At 50.4% G+C, this 23,387-nt stretch overlaps 1 protein-coding gene across 2 annotated transcripts; it reads left to right on the top strand.

The window, feature by feature from the left end:
* The first annotated feature begins 1,442 nt into the window (after window positions 1-1,442).
* Window positions 1,443-17,844, top strand: SMAP2 (small ArfGAP2). 2 transcript variants are annotated; one of them, XM_051638207.1, is made up of 10 exons: window positions 1,443-1,608; window positions 12,538-12,671; window positions 12,914-12,999; window positions 13,860-13,938; window positions 14,299-14,385; window positions 14,787-14,868; window positions 15,352-15,452; window positions 15,570-15,735; window positions 15,976-16,298; window positions 16,702-17,844. In XM_051638207.1, the coding sequence occupies exons 1-10, from the start codon at window positions 1,506-1,508 to the stop codon at window positions 16,825-16,827; spliced, it is 1,287 nt and encodes a 428-aa protein (XP_051494167.1). In that variant the 5' UTR covers window positions 1,443-1,505; the 3' UTR covers window positions 16,828-17,844. The 2 variants fall into 2 exon arrangements, with proteins under 2 accessions (XP_051494167.1, XP_051494166.1); XM_051638206.1 differs by lacking the exon at window positions 1,443-1,608 and adding an exon at window positions 4,012-4,344.
* The last annotated feature ends 5,543 nt before the right edge of the window (window positions 17,845-23,387 follow it).

Genomic DNA, 23,387 nt, shown 5'->3' with positions numbered 1-23,387 from the left:
ATTTCTCCCTCCTCCTCCTCGAAGGCTCCACTGCAGACTGATTCATCGGCACCGGGGGGGCTCAGCGACCCCCCACAGCGGGCAGGCTGCTCAGGGATGGCAGAGCGGGGGGCACGGGGCCACCCCAGCACACGGACCAGTGGGGACTGGTGATGCTCTGGGCTCGTATCTCCTCTCCCGTTGCTTCTCCCCGTGTCCCAGCCCGGCTCGGGGCCCCCCGCCCTCCCCACTCCTGGGACGGCAGCGGGGGCCGTTCTGAGCCCCAGCAGCGGCCGGGAAGCACTGACACCAAAACCTGCTGGGTTGAGGCAAAAATCCTTTCGGCTCCAGGCTGAGAGCACCTTGTTTGCAGAGTGGCTCAGCCTGGATCCTCCCCGTTCGTGCAGCCCCACGGATATTTCTGTGTGCCCCCCCCCGGCCCAGCACCTTTCTGGGACACCAGTGTCCCTTTGGGAAGAATTATGTCATTTCAAGTCTCTCTCTGATTACTACACAGCGACATTTTCTCTCTCTCTCTCTCTCTCTCTCTCCTTTTGGCGCCATTGCTCATTTTATTGCAGCTTTACACTTCTTGGGTTTTCTCAAATTTCCCCCCCCCCCCACCAGCACCTCAGCACGGGAATCCCGGAGCTTGGTTTTTATTCCCATCGTGTTTCAAAGACACTTTTTTCTTCCTCGTTACTTTTCCCGCGGGATCCAACCAGAACATTGCCCAGTGCCCCCCCCCCTCGCATCTGGGGGTTACACAGGGTCTGCCCCACTGTCCTTGGGGGTCCCCGCTCACCTCCCCAGAGGAGCTTTGGGAGGATCGGGACCACACCGACCTCACAGCATCTCTCTGCTCGGCCCCCTAACCCCCCCACACCCCCCCTCCTCCATCCCACACCGAGCACCCCAAGACCCCGTCCAGCCCCCTTGTAACCCCTCCAACCCCCTCAGCCCCTGACCCCCCCCAACCAGCACCACTGTACCCCCGGCCAGCTCCCCGACCCCCCCAGACCCCAAACCCCCCGACCAGCCCTCCTGTACCCCCGACCCCCCCCAGACCCCAAACCCGCCGACCAGCCCTCCTGTACCCCCGGCCAGCCCCCCCCAGCCCCTCAGCCCCCCGACCAGCCCCCCTGTACCCCCGGCCAGCCCCCCGAGCCCCCCCAGACCCCGAACCCCCCGGCCAGCCCCCCCCAGCCCCTCAGCCCCCCGAGCCCCCCCAGACCCGAACCCCCCGACCCCCCATTCACCATCCTCACCGCCCCCCCCTGCAGCCCCCAGCCTGTCACGTGACCCTGCCCATTCATGACATCGCCCCGCCCCCTCCCGTTGGCTCCGCCCCTCAGCCAATCAGCCACGAGGAGGCGCGGCGGGGGGGAAGGCCTTAAAGAGCGCGCGCTGCCGCCTATTGGCTCCTCCCTCCCTCGCCCCGCCCCTCCCGCCGGCCGGAAGCCGGAAGCGGCGGTTGCCCGGGACGGCGGCGCCGTGACCCGCGGGCGGGCAGCGCCGGCCGCGCCATGACGGGCAAGACGGTCCGCGACGTGGACCGGTACCAGGCGGTGCTGGCCAGCCTGCTGGTGGAGGAGGAGAACAAGTTCTGCGCCGACTGCCAGGCCAAAGGTACCGACGGCCGCCCCGCGGGCCGCACCGGCTGAGGGGGCGACGGGACCGGTGGGGCCCGGTGGGACCGGTAGGCTCGGGTCGGGGCAGTTGTCACCCCCTCGGTGCCGGTGTATGATGAGGCGCTGCCCCCTCCGCTTGCTGCCGGGACGGTGGGTTCTCGGAGCCCTCCGGTGTCCCGGGGGCTGCGGCCGGAGACCGGGACAGGCCCGGCTGGGCCCGGGGGGGCGGCGGCTCCGCGGCCCCGGATCCCGCGAGCAGGCGCTGAGGGCTCCGGTGAGAGCAGGGGCAGCGGGGCCCGGGCGGTGGTTTCCCCGGCGGTTGAGCCGGAGGTTGGAAAAAAAAAAAACAACAAAACAACCCCGAACGCGGCTTCAGCCGAGTTTGATTCCGCGGAGCTCGCTACAGCGGGAGGCGCAGCCCCTGCCCCCTGCTCCTGCCCCCTGCTCCTGCCCCTCACCCTGCTCTGCCCGTCGCTCCGTGAGCCCAAAACCCCCCGCGGTTGCTCGGGGAACCCCTCGGCTCGGAGCGCGCTGGGGGCTGGATGGAAATGTCAGCTTGGAAACACCTCATCGCCTGTGGGGACCGCTCTGCCGGTGAAGTCGCGTGTTGAGAGGGACCTGGAGAGCTGGCGTTGTGTCATTTTTTTGGAGGGCATTCCTTCCAGCTGGGGAGTCACATCCTGTCGGTGGGAGCAGCTGGTCCCTGGTGGGCGCAGTGTGTGTGAGGGAGGAACTGGAGCCCTGCCCTGCAACCTCTGGAGGGATTTCACATTTTGTCCTGTGCTTCCTTTCCCACTTAATACTGATCTTGAGGCATGTTGTGATCCTTGTTTTCCTTAGAAAGGAGTGGAGTGGGGCAGGGAGGAAGTCGGGTGTGAGTGTCTGAATTCTAGAAGGCAAAACAAACAAATTAACTGCTAATTGTGATGATTAAGGTGCCTTTCTGTAGCTTGCTGCTCTGAACTGCCTTGCTTTCCTGAAGCCAAAGGGTTAACGTTATGCCCATGCCTCCCTAAAATCCTGGTTTAATGAGCTATTATAATGATTTGGAGAGCTGAACTTGAGGCTTGTTGCTGCAGTAAATGAACTTGGAGCAGGGGCTGTTTCCATGTGGGAGACTTAGTCACCTCAGTGTGACCTCTAAAAACTGCAGAGAGCTCCACGGAGCAGCATGAAAAATGGTGCTATTAAGGTTTGTTTTCAGCCCTGCTCAAAAAAAAACCCAACAACACACCCCAAAACTAGTAACCCCGTGCTAACAACCTGTGCTGGGAGTTTTTTGAAATGTATTTCACACCTGCCTTTGCTTGACCATGTAGGTTGCAGGTGGTGTTGGCAGAGCAGAAGGTGCCTCTGGGTTGCAAATCACTCATCTCTTGGCTCTCTGGTCTGGGCTTTGGAGGCATGAGGCAGTGAGGTGCTCAGTGTGGAAACACATCCCCCTGATGCTTCCAGGGTGCTTGTTTTGATGTGCTTGCAGAGCTTCTCCTGGTCCTGGTGCTTCCTGGAAGTGCAGCATTCCATTTGTGTGTCAAGCCAGCGCACAGACCAGCACTGCCACGAGCTGCCTGTGGCTGCCTGGGTGGCTGGGTTGCCTCACTCATGCAGAGCAGGCTTCTGTCTAATCTGACAAAGTCATTACTCGCTGCACTAATGAGCTTCGTGGAGGAGTGAGATCTCATTCCTGAGGGCAGCACAGGGAGTTCATGGCCACAGGAGACAGCCTGGTGGCTGTGCCTGCAGAGAGCTCTCCAGCCAGGTGTGTCTGCCCGGGGCTGGTGCAGCCAGGGCAGCCTGTTGGGCTGTGGTTTGGTGACTGTGGCTGCCCTGGTGCTCTGCCAGCAGGACCCTGCTCCTGGTCTGCAGGGAGGGCAAGGAAGGCCTGATGTTGGTCCTTTTGGCTGCTGGAGGGAGCTGCTACATCCTGCCTGGCCTGTGGGAACCAGCCCCAGGTGTGCTTGTGCAAAGAGCACATTTGATTTGAGATGCAGCTGCTTAATGACTGCAGCTCTGTGCTAACGAGGGGCCAGGCATTTCCCAGCTCCTGGTGGATTCCTTCAGCATTTCCAGGGCTGCCTGGAAGAGTTGCTGCTTTTCCCTGCATCTGATTGTTGCCCAGTTTTTACCTGTCTGGCTGTGCTAGTTGAGGTGCAGTTCTGTGAACAGCTGTTTGCCAGGGTCTGAAATCCAATCACCAGCCTCTGGTTGGTGGTGGCAGGAGGAAAGCTCAGGGTGGTTTTTGCTTCTTCAACAACAAACACTGGGTGGTCAGATGCTCTTGTTTTGGAGGAAGTTGGGTGAGGTCTCTTGCCTCCTTCCTCTTTGCTGGTGTGGTTTCTTGTGTGTAGGACAGCGTGACAAGCAGGCTGTTTGGAGTGTCTGTCAGAAGACCTGTTGCTGAACATCAGAATGGGTCTGGAGGCTGGAATTGCAACACAGCTGGAGGGATGTGGTGTCATCTGTGCAAGGTGGACTTGACCCAAGTGTTCAGATGGCTTCCAGTAAATGGGAAATGTGCCAAGTTACATGTTAACTGGATTTTCCTCTGCCTTTCTGACTCTAAGGCTCTGTGCTGCTCTCGGGTACCATCCTGCTAATTCTTTTGACTCTCTTCCTCTCCCAAATTCTTCCCCTCTGCTCCTCCAGTCCTATCTATCCAACAGGCTCCTTGGATCCAGTTTGGTTGACGTCGGAACGGCAGGTTCCTCCCCAGGGAGCACCAACAAGGACTGCTGTATGTGTCCATCAGCTAAGGTTGCCCTGTGTTCCTCCTGGTTTGTCTGACTCTTCCCTTTGTCCCTCATGTCTCGTGAGAGCTGTGGGTTCCATGCCACAACCAACCCCTTCTTCTAACTGTCGTGGTTAGATGGGAAACTGTTGCTGAACACAACAGAGTTCTGATTCTTCAAGCAGTTTGAAAGAGAGCTTCAAAAATACCTGGTCAGAGGTGGTTAAATACTGGGTGGGAAGCAGGAAGAGCAGGATAAAAGGCATGGGGTTAGACTAGGTGTGGTTAAGGCAGGATGACTTCCAGTGGAATGGGGGAGTGGGCTTATTGCAGTTGGCTTAGTCCAACCAAATGATGTTAATATAAAAAATGTTGCTAATAATCATCAAAAATCTGTTGTGACTCAGCTCCTCCATCAGCAGACTGTTGAATTGCAGCTGAATTTCCTTTTCAGTAAAAGCAAAATGAAGAGTAGCTTTTTTAAATAGCTGCCTAGAACAACTGCATGTGATGAAGAAATGATCATGATGGGAAAACTGAGCAAGTGGGTAGTGGTGCCTACGGGTTCCTGCAGTGGGCTTGGAAACCAAAGTGGTGGGACTGAAGCTTCTCAGCTTGCCTTGGAAAATCTTGTGTTGGGAGGAAGCTCAGGCTTATGTAATGGCAGCTCAGCAGAGGGATGTGTGTGTGCTTGGATACTCATTTTAGTTCTGCAGTCACAATGTGCTGCAGTTATCTTAACGAGTGCTCCCTTTTCTCTTCTGCTTTTGAGCTGTTTTCTGAAGTCAGGTGGGAAAGGAGCAGCCTCGTGCATAAAGCAGTGCTAGTTTCTAGTCAGTCTGAATGTTCAGAAATTAACTTTGTCCGTGAGATTGGTGTTCTCTCTCCACGATCCTCATCTGAAGCCTGAGCTGTGCTGCCATGGGGTGAGACCCTGGCTGGAGGCAGCACAGCTCTGTCTGCACACACCTGCTGCCAGTGAGCTGTGGCTTCCCACCCAAGCCACAAAGGAAGGAAAAAAGTCAAAGAGCACTTCCAGTGGGAATATGCTCTGGAATAGGTTTGTACCTAGGAGTGTGGTAGGGAGATACCCTTTAGGGAAGGATCCCCAGGTCTCCCAGTCACGTGCAGGGCTGCATGTCTCTGTCTCTGCCAGAAAGAGATAACAAAGATAATCCTCCAAGCAGAGGGCATCTCAGCAGGCCATGTCAGCCTTAATACCCCTGCTCTTCTGTCCCAGCTGGGTTGACTCCCCTGGGAAAGGGAGAGCCTGGGTGGTGAGGGGCTGCAGAGGGTGTATGTGAAGGGCCCAGAACTGCCATATGGTTTTTAGAGCAAAGCTGCAACTTCTAATGGAGTTTTTCTCTGATAACTGTCAGCTGAGTTACATAAAGTGTCCAACAGGCTCAGGAGCTCCTGTGCCAGCCTCTGCACAAAATGTCTCTGCAATTTACAGGTAATTCAGCCTTCAAAAATGCAAGTAGGTTATCAAAACCAACTTGAGAATCAAGAATAGCTTTGGTCTCCTTCAGGTTGATCCAGAACAGTGATGGCTTCACGTGTTCCAGGAAATCTGGGACAGAAAAAGTTTGAGCTTTTAAGAGAAACTGACTTAGAGCAAAGCTTCCTCTGACTGGGAAGCTGGATTTACCTGTGCCCTGTTAAACTGCTTACCTCTATTTTTGGCAAAACATGCCATTCCATACTGGCCAGGTTGTGCCCTTTCCTTATGAGTGTCAAGGTGTTTTGGTAAATGATAGTGAAAAATAGTTCATGTTTAGCTCTAGATCTTGAAGAGCTTCTCAATCAAGCACAAAGCAGCCCAGGAGCTGGGGCCCCTTCCTCTGTTAGGAGGTGTTTTAAGGACTTGGTGGCTTCTGTATTTCTCCACAACTCAAGTAAGATGGAAAGATAGGATCTGAAGAGTTTGAAAATGCAGTGGAGAATTAAAGGTGTGTGAATAGATGTTTTGTTAGGATTTTGATGGTGGAAAAATGCGAAGTTGAATTGTGATGGTGTAAAATAGTGACAGTGGGAGTTCCCATCCTGCTGCTCTGTTTACATGGTGTTTACCTATTACCTAAGGTTTTTTGCATTTAATGGAAATTCAGGCCTCATTGAAATCTGCTGCCTTTATCCTAACAACTGCATACTCTAGTATGTAGTTTGGCCAAACCCCTCATGATTGGACATTATTATCTTGTCTTTGGAACTTGACTGATTTTTATGTGTTTTTAGGCTTTGTAGTCATCAGTATTGGTGATGTTAACCAGTCCTCTTGCATGGCTTCTTGTTCAAGCATCTGCTTGGAACTGTCACTTTCAGTTTATGTGCTGCAGGAAGAAACATCACTTTCTTCAACAGCAGGAAGGGCCCACCCTGCTGTTCACAGCATCTATTTTAATTTCCTCCACCTGCATTTGTCTCATCACACCACTTCAAAGAACAAGCTAATATCAGGGATAACACCTGTGCTGAAAGGCTGCTCCTGGAGGTCACCAGTTCTCAAAGCTAGATCAAGTGCTGCTGTGTACCTGCCTTCAAGACCACTAGGCACTCAAATGTTATGTTTCTGGTAAATTGTAGAAGATTCAAAGCCTGTTGCTGAGCCAGCACCAGTCAGCTTGGTCTGTCTTGACCAGTGAGGTACCTGCAGCAAACATGGAGAGACTATACTGGGTGTTGCTGCTCCAGCCAAGATTATTAAGGCAAAGAAGCTCCAAGCTGTTTTGGAAGCAATATTCTCAACCCCTGTAGTTGCCTCTGACTCTTTTTCCTGCAGAAAGTGCTTAAAGCCTGTAATTACTGCAGTAAAAAGACGCAAGACCAAGAAAAACCCTGAAAACGGCCCTTTCTGCTTTCAAATGATGGCATAAAGTTGAGGTTTTGAACCCCTAGTCTACCTAACTAAGCAGATACCCATATCAAACTCCCTTTCTACAGAGCTCTTTGCTCACAGCATCTGTGGTTCCCAGGGTTCCAGTGTCTTTCTGAAAACCATGCAGTGTGATCTGGTGCTAAGTCTGAGGTACCTGCAAGTGTTGGTGCTTCACAAGGTCTCAGATTCCTGGATGGGGCTGTAGGCTCAGGCCAGTAACTAACTAGCCTGTGTTAATAACGGAATCACATAATTTAGAGAGCTTGAAGTGAAGTTTAACTGTACTTGTTCAATCACTAGTGGACTTTACCTCATTTTCTCAAGCTAATCTGAACACTTGACTGATAGAACAGGCACCTACAGTGAAGAGCAGAGGAAGCTGCTTGGTAAGACAGCCTCTGTCATCCCTTTTCTATGAGCAGAATGAATTTCAGTAAGTCGTTAAGCAATGCCTTTCCAGAATAAGGAAACCACAACTGAAAGGAAGCTCTTGGATACTTGGTTATTTCCTCCTTTGGCTCTGCAGAAACGGCAGCTTTTCAGCTGGGACTCGATGAGAAATTTTCAAGCGCTGCCGAAGGCGCGTCCGGAAGGATGTGAATGTTCCCTCGCAGGGATTATCCCGCTCCAAGGAGGATTTCCCACATCCCCTTCCCCTGGGAGTGCTGAGGGGATGGCTGTATGATGCTGTAGCCCAACACATGGGGCAGTGTTTGCTGGGATCAATGGGCTGAGTGGGCACACATCCCTCTTACAGCTGGGCCTTGGCAGACCTGGAGCCTGCGAGGCAAGTGATTGTTTGCATGAAGAATATTTCATTGGGCTCTGAATAGTGATGCTCTCTCCTTCCTGCCCATGAAAGCATCTATTTTTTCCTGACCCTCCTTCTCAAAAGAGCAGTGGGCTTTGCAGCCAACTTCTGTTTTATTTTTAAATGCCTTCTGGAGGGTTATTACTGAAGAGACTTGCACACGAGTAGCTTGAGCCAAAAATCTAATGCCTGAATAAAGGGTGAGGAGTGAATCCCCTCAGGATTCCTTGATTAAAAACACTCAAGGGTGTGAACTCTAAGGGGGTAAGACATGGTGTGAAGGGGACTAGCCAGGCTGTGCTGGGGTTTTAAAGGGAATTGGGAGCCTTTTCAGTAAGGGCAGATCATTCAGACAGTCCCTGTAGGCACTAATGATTCCAGCTTTGGATGCTAACTGGAGCTGGGATGAGCAGCTTGGAATGTGGTGTTTATTTTGACAGGCTGGGATGTAAAACAGGCTGTGAAAGTGCCTTGTGGAAGCACTGCCTGGGCAGCTGAGTTTCTGGCATGTAGCTTTCTGGTCTCTTCTGGATGGTGGTGCATTCTCACTCAGGAATAGAGTTGAGTATTCAGGGCAGCTTTCTAAACTGAAAACTGACTGAGCAGTAGATGCTTTTAAGCGTGTGATCTTTCTGTGACCACAGCCAGGCTAGGAATGTATCCCAAAGTGGTCTGATCTAGCCTTAATTTTGTGCCAGAACTGAGTGTATAGCTGGGCTCTTAAATCTGTTTTGATTAGTATCCCGTTCTTCCCCAGAACTGCCATTTTCTTTGTTCTCCTGCAGACAGGTGGGGTCCTCCAGGAAGGGTCTGTGCACAGAGGAGGTGATGAACGGGGCACGAGGTGGAACGAGCTGTGCCCAGCTCGAGTTGGTGCCAAGTCACTTGCTCACCAGGGATGTTGACATGTCTGACACTGCTAGTATCAGACCACAGCCTGCCAGTATCAGACCAGAACCTCCCAGTGTTGCACATAAGAGGTGGGTTTTCATTGAGGCCTCAAGCTCTGAAGCCATCTGATGACTACAAGGATGCCAGCCTCAAGGGAGCTATCTTTGTAGCATTAGTGAGAGTATTCATGCAAGGGCCAATTTCGTTCATGTTTCTTTCTAGTAACTTAACAAGCTAAATGCTCCTGTTAGCCTTGTCCTAAACCCTCCTGCATCCCAGCTTCCATGTTTGAGTGAGCCCAGAGAGTGAGGTGCTCCCCGTGGTGTGCTGTGCCCTCGTGCAAGCAATTAGTGGTGAGTGTTGGGCTGTGCAGAAAGGCTGCAAGGGCAGATACAGCTCCACAGCAGCCCTGGCAAGGCTGATAAATGCTGCTGGGGTGTTCTCCAAGTGACTAAGCAATATAAAAACAGTTTGATCTGAAAAACTGTGCCCTTAACTGGTAAGGTGTTTTGCCCCTTCTGTCAGTGCTGTCACTGGAGCTTCTGGGCAGTCTTCAGCCCAGTTTAGTGTTTAGGAAGTGAAGTGCTGCAATGTGTGGCTGAGCTTTCATCTGTCAGTACCACCTGGGGCTTTCTGTAGTCAGACACCTTGCAAATGGCATGTGAAACTGGGGAAATGACTGTACAAAGTTTTCCCCAGCCAGATCTTTACTCATGTGGTTTCTAGGGTGAGCTCCTTCATGGTGGCCTCAGAAGAGGGAAGTAGGAGCCTTGTTTATGTTTGCATCAGAACCCATCCCCCCCTGCCTGCAAAGCTAAGTGCTTTATAAGAAATGAAATAGTCAAAATGTTGTTCTAGTTCATGGTTGGGAGCTTTAGATTCCAGTAAAGCTGAAGGTATCACAGTGTGTGAGTTTGGGCTGGTGCCTCTGTGTGTTGCATCTGACCCGGCATAAGGACATTTGGTCTTTGACCTTCTGCTTCCTTGGTGGCAGCTTGGTTAGGATGGGCTGTCTTGCTTAGGATACCCTTTGCTTTCAGCAAAGTGTTCCTCACTGCCCAAAGCACCAAATTATAGTTTTAATGAACACAAAGTTATTTGGAGTTTGATCCAACTGGTCAAATGTTATTTGCCTCCCCACATTCCATCCTGCTCAGCACTGATTATTGGAGCAGCAGCTCCTTCCCTGTGGTGCTGCACCTTGCTGTGCCAACCCTCTGCTGCTGTCCAGGCAAGTGGTTCTCTTGTGCAGCTGCTCATCTTGAAGGAACTTTTCACTCTGGAGGGGTGTAGCCATATTTGCTTCCTCTTTTTCTGTCGTAGTGTTGCTAGAATACATGGCTGTGTCACCAGGCTGAAGAAATTCCTAGTTCTATCCAGAAGTGTGGGGTGCTGAGTCCAAAGCCACATGCTTTGCAGAGCTGTGGGGCTGGCTGCAGGCTCCAGGCAGCATTTGGGAGAACCATCCAAGCATCCTGCTCTTCTGGCTCTGGAGTCACCACCATGTCAGAGCAGACTGCTCAGCTTCTGGGCTCTCTGCCTTCCTCCTGGCTCTGGACAAAACCAACCCCACATCCCCAAACTTGTGGCATTTCCTCCAGTCTGTAGATCTGAAGCCTTTCTTACAGCACTGCAGGGATGCCCAAACCCTGTCACTCCTGTGCTCAGCCCTTGCTGTTTCAGGCCCTGCATCACAAATGGGGTGACACTGGAGCAGGATGGGTGTAACAGACTGTCCCACGGAGCTGCTCGTGTGTGGCATCGCAGGGTAGGAGGCTGCAGTGTCTTGAGCTGGGACATGTGACAAGCCAGTGAGCTGATTACTACAGCCCTCATCCATGTCTAGCTGACTATTAATCCTTTTAGTCCTATAAAGGCTAAATATATCTGGAGTTTAAATCTAACCTTGAATCTCATGCTAAATCCTGCCAGCAGCCTCACGTTACAGGCTTCAGGGTGTATCTGGGAGGGAAATCCACAAATGAAGGATCAAGCCTCCTGGCTTCACCTTGGAGGACAACAGGCATAATGCTGAGCAAGCCATGAAGATGCTTCTACTGAGGTCTTCACCAAGAGCTGTTGCAAAGCTGGGAAGTTACTTTGGTCAGCTTCATTAAAATAGTATCATTCTCAAGGGCCACTCCTCTGGTGGAAAAGCAGGAAGCAAAGGCAGGCCAGGCCAGAGAACTTAGTAAAGACTTGTTGAAAATCTTAGTGTGAATCAGCTGGAATAGGTTCTAGGGGGAAGCTGGAGATTGCAGCCTTTGCCCTGGAAGGGACCATGAGCCAGTGGTTGCATTGGCAGCACCAAATCCCTCAGGATACTCGAGACTTTCCCAATCAATAGGAATTAAGCTGTTAACTCTCTAGCCTATCCAGGAGAGTCAAATGCAGTGCTGCTTTTTTAGGGCTTTGAAATTACACTACCCCCTCTTCCCCCTCCCACCTCAGTCTCATTAGCTCTGCAGCTTGCTATTTTAGCTATGGCAAGAGGAGACAGAACAGCTCATCTGCAGTAATGCCTGTGGTCCCTGCAAAAGGGGCTGCACAGTTTATTGGAGGTTGTTGGGTCCTTTATTCAGGATGTGACTTCACTGTGGCTGTTGGGCCAGTTACCTGTGACCAGTGATAGCCAGCCCATGGTGGAAGCTGGCCACATTAGCTGTGCAGCTGGCTAGCAGCTCTCTAGTCAGATGGCTTAGTTTTAAGACCTGCTCCTCTTGCACTGCAGGGGGCTGCTCCCCAAGCTGGTTTTCCTTCAGCAGGACAAGGGCTCTGATGGGCAGGGTCTGCTGGCCCTGCCTGGGAGGGGGGCTGCCCCTGGTGGGGCTGCCTGTGGCCCTCTGCCACCCCCTGGGGAGTGCCTTGCTGTGGGTTTCCTTCAATGAACTGTTTGCAGTGAGTAAAACTAAGCTTGCTAATCTTTCCCTTGTGTTTTTTTTTCCCCTGGCATGATCTCCCCTCTACACCTTGGAGCTCTCCTGCCTGTCCTGAAGCTGCATGCAAATGCAGGGACTCTGCTCCGAGCTGTGGGAACTGCAGAGTGAACTGCTGATCCCTCTGCTGCCAGGGGATCTGCCCCTGGCTCTGTGGTTTTGGTGGTCAAAGTGCTGGGCTTTGTGCTGCTCTCCTTGCTCAGCTGTAGCCTCCTGCATAACAGATTGGATGATGTTCTCCATCTGCCAAATGCTGAGTCTGTTGTGCTGCTTTTCCTAGACCAAGAGTGAATATTCTGGAGCTGATTCCACTGCAGTAAAGCTATCCAGGAAAGATTCTCCATTGCTAAAGCAGGAGCACAGACTTACATTGTCATGGCTCTTTAAGCAAGATGAAATCAGGGTTTGTAGTGTCCTGGGTGGTTTGAATGCCTCTTTCCTCCTCCTCTTAGAGTTTTGTCTTGGGTAGAGCTCTCAGAATGGAAGAGGGAGGCAATAAATACTAGCTCTAAATGTAATGATTGGGACTCAACCTTTAAACTCCTGCTGGTGTCTTAATTCCAGTTTCTAATCTGGATAAAAATGTGAAGGCCTCAGTCCCAGTTCACTCAGTGCAGTTTCTCAGTTGCTCAAGGCAGCCACAGGCTGAGCTGGTGGTGGGAAACACTCGTGTCTCTTTGCAGGGCCACGATGGGCATCCTGGAATATCGGTGTGTTCATCTGTATTCGTTGTGCTGGGATCCACAGGAACCTGGGAGTTCATATATCCAGGGTGAAATCTGTCAACCTCGACCAGTGGACACAAGAGCAGATACAGGTAACACAGGTGACATTTGGGCAGGGTTGTTCTGCTGGGGGGGGGGCTTCATAAACCTGGAAGTAAACAGTCTGAATAGGCCAAAGATGTGGGAGGTGAAGTCTGAGGAGTGACTTTCAGCACTTCAGAAGTCTACATAAGCCTTCTAGTTAACACAGATAGATCCTTGCTTGGTGGGCTGGTATGTGTAAGAGCTTTAATGTCTGTGAAACAAACAGCTCAAGGGTTCCTTTCCCTTGCAGTGCATGCAGGAGATGGGGAACGGCAAAGCGAATCGTCTGTATGAAGCCTACCTGCCAGAGAACTTCAGGAGACCTCAGACAGATCAGCATCCTTGCTTCCTTGGCTGCTGAGGAGACCTGGGGCCTTTTCATCGTGTCTCTCTGTAGCTGCACTCCCTGCCCAGGAGGCTTAACTCCATGTCCCTGGGCATCAGCTGGGAGGATGAGTTCCTAGTGAGGCACCCTCAGCTGTGCTTCACCCCCAGGCTGCTCGCTTCCAGAGGGAGGCAGAGGAGAGCTCAAAGGATTTTTTCTGAGCTATAAGGGTGGAGAACTGGAACACCAAGGTTACAGCTTGAAGCTGTTGTGTGAGATCCACTTCAGGGTCTGTGGCAAATGGGAGGGTGGACTTTTTCAAAAGTGCGGAGCATTTAAAATTCTCAGGGAAGATAGATAAGATCTAACACTTTGTAGAAATTGAGCTGTAACTTTTACATTGCAGGAGGGTTTCTAGATGCCCAGTGCAACAGGGGTGTAGTGATGGGAACCCAAAGAAGCACAGGAGCACCTCTCTACCATCATTTTTTTTGTCTTAAGCTGGTGGCTGAGGCGCTTTAGTATGTGCAAGGTTCATTTCTCTGGCCACTGTGTGACTTGGGCTAATAACATGGATGCTCTTAAGTGATGGTTGAAGTAAATATATTTCAGTGAAGAAAATATGCCAGGAATTTAAGCCCTGATTTCACGTACCTTTTATAGCACCATCATGCTTGGAATAACCCACGGGCAAAAACTGAGTAGCTAAAGTAGTTGGACCCAACACTAAATTATTTTAAGCAAGTTACTGCTGGATATGCTCTTTAAACAGTCATTAGTTTAGTTACAGCCTGTACCTTGTATCCACATGTCAAGTAATGCTACGTAAGTCTTCTATTCTTGAACCACTTCTTTAACAAGCTGCTTGCAGAGCTGTGGAGAGTTTCATCCGGGATAAATATGAGAAGAAGAAATACATGGACCGAAGTATTGACATCAATGCCTTTAGGGTTAGTTCCCAATCCCTTCTACAGAAGCTTGAATACATGTGAAGCTTTGTGTGTCTGTCTTATGAGTAAGCTGTGACTCTGAAAATAGGCAGTTTAAATGTTTCCTCTATTGGTGACTAAGCCCTTCCCTGAGGCTGGTTGCACTGTCATTCTGCAGAAAGAATTTGAATTGGAGGAGATCTTTGAAGGCCTTCTTGTCCAACTCCTTGCTCAGAGCAGGACCAGCTTCAAATATGGGTCTTTAGCTGTGTCTTTGAGGCTTTTTAGATTGGTAACAGCATCATGCAGGGCTCTGTATGAACTCTCTTGGCATGATGACCTGGGTTTTTGACCCTCATCTCAGTGTGTTTTTCCTTTCAGAAAGAAAAGGATGACAAATGGAAGAGGAGTAATGAGCCAGTGTCAGAAAGAAAACTGGAACCCATCATCTTTGAGAAGGTGAAAATGGTAAGATCAAAAGGCACGGTTGTGGATCAGTTGTGAAGGCTTCTCTGGAGCAGAGCAGAGGTAATCCAGCTTGATATGGAAGCATTTTTTCTGGCCTCAGTCATAGCAGTGGATGCATTGGGTCACACTGATGGTAGTAACTTGTTTTCCTCTGCTCAGCCAGATGTTAAGCAGACGTGCTCTGCCCTGTGCTGCAGAGCACATCGGAATCCACCCCCCCCCCCTTCACTTTCCAGCTTGAGCAGTTACTTTTTCCTAGCTTAGCAGATACATATTTGACAGTGGGTTATGGCCACTGATGTCCAGGGACAAACAGGGACTGTAAGAGTTAATCTCTCATTAAAGCCTCCAAAGAGTAAAACCAACATTAGCACAAGACCTGTGGTGTTCTCTTTCCCCAGCCTCAAAAGAAAGAAGAAACGCAGCAGTCGAGAAAAAGTTCTCCTAAATCTACTGAACCAGTAATGGACTTGCTGGGACTTGGTAAGAGCCTTTCCAGCCTTGTTGCAGTGCCCACACACACCATCTTTGGTCTGGTGAATTCCAGCCTTTAGTGCTTATTTTCCATGTCAGGTGATAGGTGGAGTAGAGTTTTGCTTCGGCTCCTCCAGTGCCCCTCAAGCACAGTGCTCAGCCTGCAGCAGAAGCAGCTTTCCTTATGTTTTCTTCTCTGGTTGTGCCTGTAGTATTGCAGGAGCAGCTGTAGTGGTCTCCAGAGCCAGTGTGGCTCCTGGCTGCTCTGAGGTTAATGGGACAGATCCAGCACAATGCACTTCCTTACTGAGCCAGTTCCTTCTGGGCACCAGAAGGATGAGTGAAGAGCTGGCAAGATGTGTTGGCTGAAGCAGGTTCCAGGTCAGGTCACTGGGTTGTGTGGCATATGTGCAAACTGCTTAATTGGCAGGAGGCTGCCCCCTCAGCCTGCAGCCATCTGCCCAAGCACCCATCCCAGCTCTGTCTCTCCAGATGCTCCTCTGACAACCACGGTGGCAAACGGCAGGCCCAGCAGCTTGGAGAAGGATCTTGATCTCTTTGCATCAGTGGGATCAAACTCTGACTCCAGGAAGGTGAGTAAGGAGCATCAGTGCTTGGCAAAGCCTGGTTCCATGTGGGAATGAGGTGAAGACCTGTGACTTCCCCCAGTGCTGAATGCAGCTGCTGCACTTGTACTCTCTCTCTCTCAGGTCACTGGCTCTATGCCAACAGCTGGATGTGCTGGGTCTGTTCCTGAAAACCTGAATCTCTTCCCTGAGCCACGAGGCCAAGGGGAGGAAGTGGGGAAGAAGCAGCTCTCAAAAGACTCCATCCTCTCCTTGTATGGCTCCCAAACACCTCAGCTGCCTGCACAAGGTAACAGAGCTCAGAATAGAGCTGTACACTAATCCAGAGTGGGTGGGATGTCCTGACAGCTGACAAGCAAAGATGTGGGACAAAAATGTTCTTGAAAACTGGGAAGTAGCATAATGAGCAGCTTAGTCTCAATGTCACAGCCAAGTGAGTGTTGTGATAGTCTGTGATTTGAAGGTCAGCACTTCAGCCCCTGGCAGTGAACACAGCAGTTCTTCCCTTCATCATTCTCTTTCTTCCCAGGAGCAATGTTCATGGCCCCAGCTCAGATGGCATATCCTGCAGCAGCATATCCTGGCTTCCCTGGCGTGGCCCCTTCCAGCAGCATGATGGGAGGCATGATGGCACCCTCGGTGGGGATGATGGCCCAGCCTGGAGCTGCAGGGATGGTGACTCCCATGGCCATTCCAGCAGGATATGTGGGTAACGTGCAGGCAGCTGTCATCGGTGTCCCCAACGGGATGATGGCTGCCCAGCAGGCTGGCTATGTGGCTGGCATGGCAGCAGTTCCCCAGCCTGTCTATGGTGTGCAGCCAGCACAGCAGCTTCAGTGGAACATTGCTCAGGTGAGGAGTGATCTTTTGCTGACCCAAAGGTGATGGAGGGCAGGGGAGGTGTGTGCCTTTAAACTTGGCCTGTTACCTGAAGGCTTCAGGGCTTTTCCAGCCTGGCTGCTGGGGCTGGGTGAGGTCTGCAGGCAAACTGAGAGATCACAAAGGAGTGACTTGTTCAGAGGCCTCAGTGCTTGGTGGAGGGCAAAAATCAGTTCAACTTCAGCTAAAATGAAGGCTTCCTCAGCTTGCTGGAAGGGTGTGCACAGGAGAACTCAGGGACTTCTGCTCACTGAAACTCTTTAGAAGAACTTGCCTAAGCCTTTAGTGTGTTGGGGAGCAAGAGTTTCACCTTTGATTGCTGTGGATTGCCAGTTGTCTTGACCCAGCCCTGATTTTTCTCCTCTCCCCTTTGCAGATGACCCAGCAGATGGCAGGGATGAACTTCTATGGAGCTAATGGCATGATGGGATATGGACAGTCAACGGGTGGAGGAGGTGCCCAGGGCAGCAATCAGTCCCTCAGCACCCAGATGTGGAAATGATCCCTCGCATTGTGACCATTTTTGCCTTCTGTTCTGTTCTTCAAAACTGCTCCATGAGACATTCAGGGTTTTCCTTTCTGGCTGGTTGCCCAGCCTTGAACCTCTTTCCATAACTGAGACCCATCTCTGCCTTTTCACTGTCAGACACAGTGAAACCTCAGTGACCAGAACATCAGCTCCCCTGTATCTAGCACAGTCAATGCACACTTCTGGGGTGGAATCCCCTCCTTGCACAAACCTCCACTAATGCTTCTGGGTAGCACTTCATGTCCTGCTGGGTATCTTAGCAGAGGTGTGACTGAGGAACTTGGGAAGTCTGTACTTCATGCTGCCTGGCATGCCAAGCCTTTTTAAAAAAAAAAAAAAGAAATCACTTAAACTAGTATTAGTAGGGGTTTTGGTTAGCAGAGGGGTGGAAACCCTGTTTGGTGCTGAGGAACTGGATTTTAACCCAAGCCCAGGGGCAAGCAAGCCTTGCTACCTCTTCCCTTGAGTGGAGTTCTCTGGAGCTGAGGCCTCGCTGTGCTTGGCTCACCAACCCTCATTGGAACCAAAGTCATTGGGAAGATCCCTCTCCCTCCCCCCATGAGCAAGCAGGATTCTCGCCCACTGTGGGGACAATGTTTGGAATGTGAAACTTGCACTTCAGAGTGGCTTTTCTGTCTAATATGTGGTATTGATGTATTTAACTTTTAACAATCTAACGGAGAGTTAACTTATCAAGGGCTGAGAGCCCCACGTCAAGTTTTCTTACACTTTTAAAATGACTATGACATCCTAATTTATACTTTTTTCATATTGTTTTTGTTGTTCCTGTATTCTTGGTACCCTTTCCTAGTTGGCTTTTGACATTTTTCTCTAGGCATAAGAAGGTGGGTGGGTCAGATTTCTTTTCTCATCTTCAGTAGAACACGACTGCTTAAACTCATCAGCGTGAGCAAGAAGCCAGACTTCTGTGGTCTGCTTTCTCCTGTGTATATGTAAATTCCCAAATAAAACATTGCAGTGAAACCTCAACTGACTTCATCTTGGTTTTCAACACTGTTAACAGGTCGTGTTTAACACTGTGTGAGTTGTTCCCTTCAGGTGTGTGGGGATTTGGAGCCTTTCAGCCAAATCAGACCAGCTCCATCTGCTTTGGAGCTGGGCTGTGTCCCAAATGTTGGGTGAGAATAGCTTGCCTGGACACTAAGGACTGTCACCCTGCAAAGCACCAGGCTCAGCAGGGACAGAATCAGGTCAGTGACACTTTGATCCACAAGAGACTCACAGCTCAGGGGGGTGGGTAACAGTGTTCCTGCTGCAGGGAGAACTTAAATTAAGAGGGGTGCAGCTTCACCCTGATGCCCAACACAGCCTGACCAAGGCCTGTTCTAAAGGTAAATGTTAAGCTTTTAAAAAGTGGTAACAGAATATGAAAAGCTGGGGGAAGAGGGGGGAGAAATTTGGGAGTCACCTCAAACCAGCTCTGAAGCCAGTTTTCCTTAGGCTTGTGGGTGGCTGTGCAGCTGCAGGGGAGAGCTCAGCTGACTGTGAGGCTCGAGCTGCTGGTGCTCTGCTTGCATATTAATTACAGTATTTCTTTCTTTAAGTCAAAACCTCCTCTTTTCAGAAAAAAAAAAAGAGGGTTTCTTCCTCCCCAGCATCTCAGTTGTAGGGAGAGTTGCCTTATTTTAAGCTACAGATGATTCTGGGCTGGATGTTTTGAGAAGCTCGACTCAAGCACAAAGTTTTCAAGCTGGCTTTAATCATCTTCACTTGCTGCCCCAATACTGTACATGCAGGTACAAGCCAATGAAAATGTGAATACTTCAGATTATTGGGGTTTTTTTCCCCTCCTTGGGAAAAACTGGCTAAGAACATCTTACAAAACAGCGTGCACCCTCCCAGCCCTCAGTCCTGCTGCATATAAACCACAAAAATACAAGAGTTTTACATTAAGAAAGACCACACACATATAAAACATTACATAACACAGGTAGAAAATTGCCATTAGCTTGGTTGTGTGTTTGTTTGCTTTTTTTTAATCTATTCCCATTCTCAAGTATCCATCACAAACCCATCCCCTTGTCTTGACCATGGAACTGGGGCTTAAATGACCCCCCCAGGTCACCCCTCTGTGGCATTGATTTTTCAGGTGGAGTTGTTCAACTGAAGGAATCTGTCATCAAAACCAAGTTTATCACAAAATACTAAGGGGACTGGGAAAGGCAGCCAGGTTTGTTCACTGATGTGATTACATCCTGGCTTCCAGAGCTGCCCTAGGGAAGGATGTCAGTCCTCTGGGAATCCTGCACCCACCTCTCCTCTTCCCCCCAGGTGACGGATGCTCAGGAAGGACAGTTGGTCACCGAGTGCCACGCAGATGGTGAGATGGTTTTTACCTTCCTTTTTCTTACTAGAGATTGAAGGCTGAGCTCATTGTGGCATTTAACTGGTGGGTAATGGAGTTGTGGCAATTTCCCAGTCTACTGGGACTCTCTTGGTTCAGGTAATTGTTGGTGATGCAGCTTGTTGGGGAGTGAAGGAAGGGAAATGTGAAGTAGCTTTGTGTCCTCATGTGGTTCTGTCTCTTCAGTGTAATGCACCCCTGGCAAGATGCTCATCCCAGCCCTCTGAGCAGCTACTGGGAGGAGAGAGGATATGGTTGGAAATGACTGGCTGAGTTGTTCTGGGTGCATGTCTCGTTGCCTTCTACCTTTAATCATCTTGGACCTTGTAATGTAACTTTGCTAGTGCTTGTTAGTGTTCTGCTCCCTCCTGCTTTTTTGGGAGGGCCAGCAAAGTTTAAGAGGCTGTGTTTAAAGATTTGTGATGTACAGGTAAAATCCTCCATGTGTCTTGTTTGGGAATGTAAATTCTGAGGTTTTGCCAGGATGAATGCTTCAGTTTGGGTGCTTCTAAAATTCCTTGGTGCTTTTCTCTGTGTGCTTATGTGAGTTTGGTTTGGGTTTTTTCCTGGTGCTGTTAGTAATTGGATTCAAGGACAAAGTTCAGACTCGGAGCTGCTCCTTTACCAAGTGTTGTTACTAAGACAGATGTATGTGTTTTTATATTTGAGGTATAAACTTCAGAGATTAATGACAGATCCTTGAGACCTGGACAATATCTCACATGGTCCAGGTGCTTGTTCATCGCTTAATTTTGAGGTGGGGAGTAGGACAACATGATGGGGAAGATTAGTTACTTTGAACTGCATGAAAAGATCAAGCCCTTTTAAGAAAACAAGGCCACCAACTTCAAAGTGCTAACAACATTCAGGAGGCATTGGCTGCCAGGCTCCCTGGCAGGCACAAGGAGGGGGTTTCTGCTCCATCCATAGGCCTCAGACATCAAGCATTGCTTCACGGGTCTCACTGCAAGTGTTAGGGCAAAGTTCCCTTGTTTATTTTAGCAAGCACTGGGCTCTAGCAGATCCACAGAGCCAGCAATCCTGCTGGGAATCAGATCCATGGTCTGATTCTCTGAGGTCAATCCCTGCCCTCCTGGGGGGGGGACCTGCCCACCTGAGCCTCCCTTGCTCCACCCGTGCCACAGGCAAAAAAGCTTTGAGAGGGTTTAGTGCCCCTCCCAGGGCAGCAGCACTGTCCTCAGCTTGCCCCACCTGAGGGGCTTGTTGCCCCACCTGAGGGGCTGTCGAGCCTCCTTGCTGGCCCTCTGTGGGAGGGGAGGAGTGCAGGGGGAGCAGGACTGCAGACCCCCACCCTGTGGGTGAGGAGCAGCCTTTAGAGCACTGCTTATCCACGGGCTCTTTAAGAGGAGAGGTGCAGGGGGGGGTACCCAAGGCCCAGGCAAAGCATCTCCCCCCTCCAGAGGAGCACTCTGGCCTCTCACTCCCCTGGTCCCTTAGCCCAGCCAGAGCAGCAGGGAGCAGAGGCTGGGTCAGCACAGGGGGGGTCAGTGCACACCCCGTGGAATTGCTCTTCATTGCACAGTGACAACAAAAAATAACCTGAATGTGATCGAGTGCACTGAGCTCTGGTTCTTAGAGAGAAAAAAAAAAAGAAGAAAAACAATCAAACAAAACAAACCCACGAGGCAGGGGAGGGGAAGAAAATAATGAGGTACAGCAATAATGGGAACTGCAGAACAGGCACAGTGGTCACAGCAGAGCTCAGGTCATGGTGGCAGCTGCTTTCTCCTGGCTTCCTGGATGCTGCTGTGCTCTGTCCTGGTAATGGTGGGGGTTGGAAGGGACCTCTGGAGACACAGACCAACCCCCCTGCTAGAGCAGAATCACCCCAGCATCTAGGGCAGGTCGCTCAGAAAGGCATCCAGACAGGTCTTGAAAGTCTCCAGAGAAGGAGACTCCACAATCTCTCTGGGCAGCCTGTCCCAGGGCTCTGTCCCTCTCACAGGAAAGCAGTTCTTCCTCATGTTGAGGTGGAACTTCCTCTGCTTTAGTTTGCATCCACTGCCCCTCATCCTGTCACAGGGCACCACTGCAGAGAGACTGGCCCCTCCTTCAGCTGGTGGGAGTTGAACAGTCTGGCAGTTCTTCAGACAGCAAGACAAACTCTGAGGCCCTTTGCTGTACATTTTTCCAAGTCTACTTTGAAAACTTACAACTTTCCCCAGCTACAGAGCAGCTTGGGCAAGGTGAGCATTATTGTCACATCTGGTCACTGAGTCTGGCTTGTGTCACTTCAGCTGCCTCACACACATCTTTACTCCACCAAATTCCAGCCACGCTCATTGCAGACACTTCCTTCCTGCAGCCTTTCAACCTTCTTTTTAGCCCATAAACATAACTCTTCCACCTCTAACAACCAGCCAAGGGTTGGGGTGTTTTCTAGGCGTGTGAACGTGAAGTAGAAGGAAGACTTCCAGTTGAAACAGCTTTGCTGGAGAAACACTGGAGTGGGCATCCTGCCTTTGGCACACCTTGCTTTTCCTGAGGGTGATCTCAGCTCTGTCTGCAGGCATGAAAACCCAGAGGAAAGGAGAGAGCTCTCAATATCTTTTTCCATCGGTGATGGAAAACACATTTAGACATTGAGTTTGGCCATCAGGAAGAACAGTGCCTGAGCACTGTTCCTTGACCTTTAAGATGCAGTTGTTTTCCAAATCAGTAACCAAATGTGCACCCTTCAGGAAGTTTACAGGTGTGCATTGTCCAAGTGTTCCCGTCAATCTGGGAAGAAGTGTCTGAGTCAACTGGAAGAAAATAGAAAGCAGACTCTTCATGCCTGAAAACCCATCAGCTGCTTCACCTGCTGCTGGGTGTTTCCAAGCAAAAGGCTGTGAATGTGTGACCTCTTCTCACACGCACCCGTGGGCACCAATGTGCACAACTACAGGCTTGACTCCAGGTCTCATCAGAGCTGGAGCAGTCGTGTAAACCAGGGAGCAGAAGTGATTCCCATCAGCAGAGGGGATCCTGAGCTCACTCCCACAGGAATTTCTGGTCTCCTGCTTCCATCTGTAACTGCTTCTGGAGAAAAGGTTTTAAGAGCTGGAAAAGGTGGTGCAGGGAATACTTCCCACCATCTCAGATGCCCTGGGGTATTTTCCAAAGCTGCTCAATAGGGTCAGGTTTCCGATTACTGGCCAGGTAATTGCTCCTGCATCTCACGGAATTTCAGGAAAACTATGTCTAAGCATCCTCTCCCTGTGCTTCCAACATGCTGGGATGATGTTGGTGAAACAGGGGCTAATTTCTGATTGAGGCCAGAAGCCTGGCCCACCTTCTGGTGCCCTGGAAAAATGTCACTCAACTTTGGCAAGTAAAGCTTGTAGAAAACCCAGGAGTAACGTCAGCCTGGGCAGGGAATCAAGCAGTGGTTTCTGTGCTTTGCTGCTTGGCCACAACTCTCTTTCCCTTGCTAAAGTTTAGGGGATGTTTAAGTACAATTTCAAGGCTGTTTTGGCAAACTCCATCCTTGTTACTCAAGCAGGGTGCCTTGATTCTGACACCAGCATCAACTCTCTGCTGTGCTGGGTATAAAATGGGCTGCAAAGTGGGTTCAGCTTGATAATAAATTATTCTTTCTAGGGGAAAATACTTGGGAGGTTGAATGGATTGAATTTCCTTTCCTGATGGAGAGTAGAGGGAAGAGGAAATAATCTAACACCTAAAACCCAGTCAGTGCAGCCACCTTTTGCACATCATGTAGTACATTAAAAAAATAAATAAATGCCCTTTGCAATAATACATTCCCCCAGAAAAAAAAACCAACAAAACAACAACAAACTGGAGTCCAGAAGCTTGTGGGTTTTCTGATGTGTCAAAAGCCCCTCTGAGTGTCTTGGCTTTTTAGTTCTTGTTGTTGGAGGAGGGAAAACATTTGACACGTGGTGTCTCAGGTGCAGAAAGGAGAAGGAGCTGATGGTGTAGACCTGGCACATGGGTGCTCTTCTCCCACTTATAACTTTTCCACATGTGTGAGGTGGGTCCTGCCCCAGATACTTCCCCAGATGCTTCCCCAGCGAAGTGAGAACCAGCTCCCTGGGGGGACTGGATGTGTAGTGCTGGAGTGAAGAAGTTAATAGAAGTTAAGGTTTGATGGGTTTCAGTCTGTTTAGTGGGTAAGTGACAGTCATCTGAAGTCACTGGTATT

This window comes from Apus apus, chromosome 21 (genome assembly GCF_020740795.1).
Source record: "Apus apus isolate bApuApu2 chromosome 21, bApuApu2.pri.cur, whole genome shotgun sequence".
Classification (NCBI taxonomy): domain Eukaryota; kingdom Metazoa; phylum Chordata; class Aves; order Apodiformes; family Apodidae; genus Apus; species Apus apus.
Note: the sequence above shows the minus strand (reverse complement) of the source record. Positions and strands in the feature narration are given on the sequence as shown.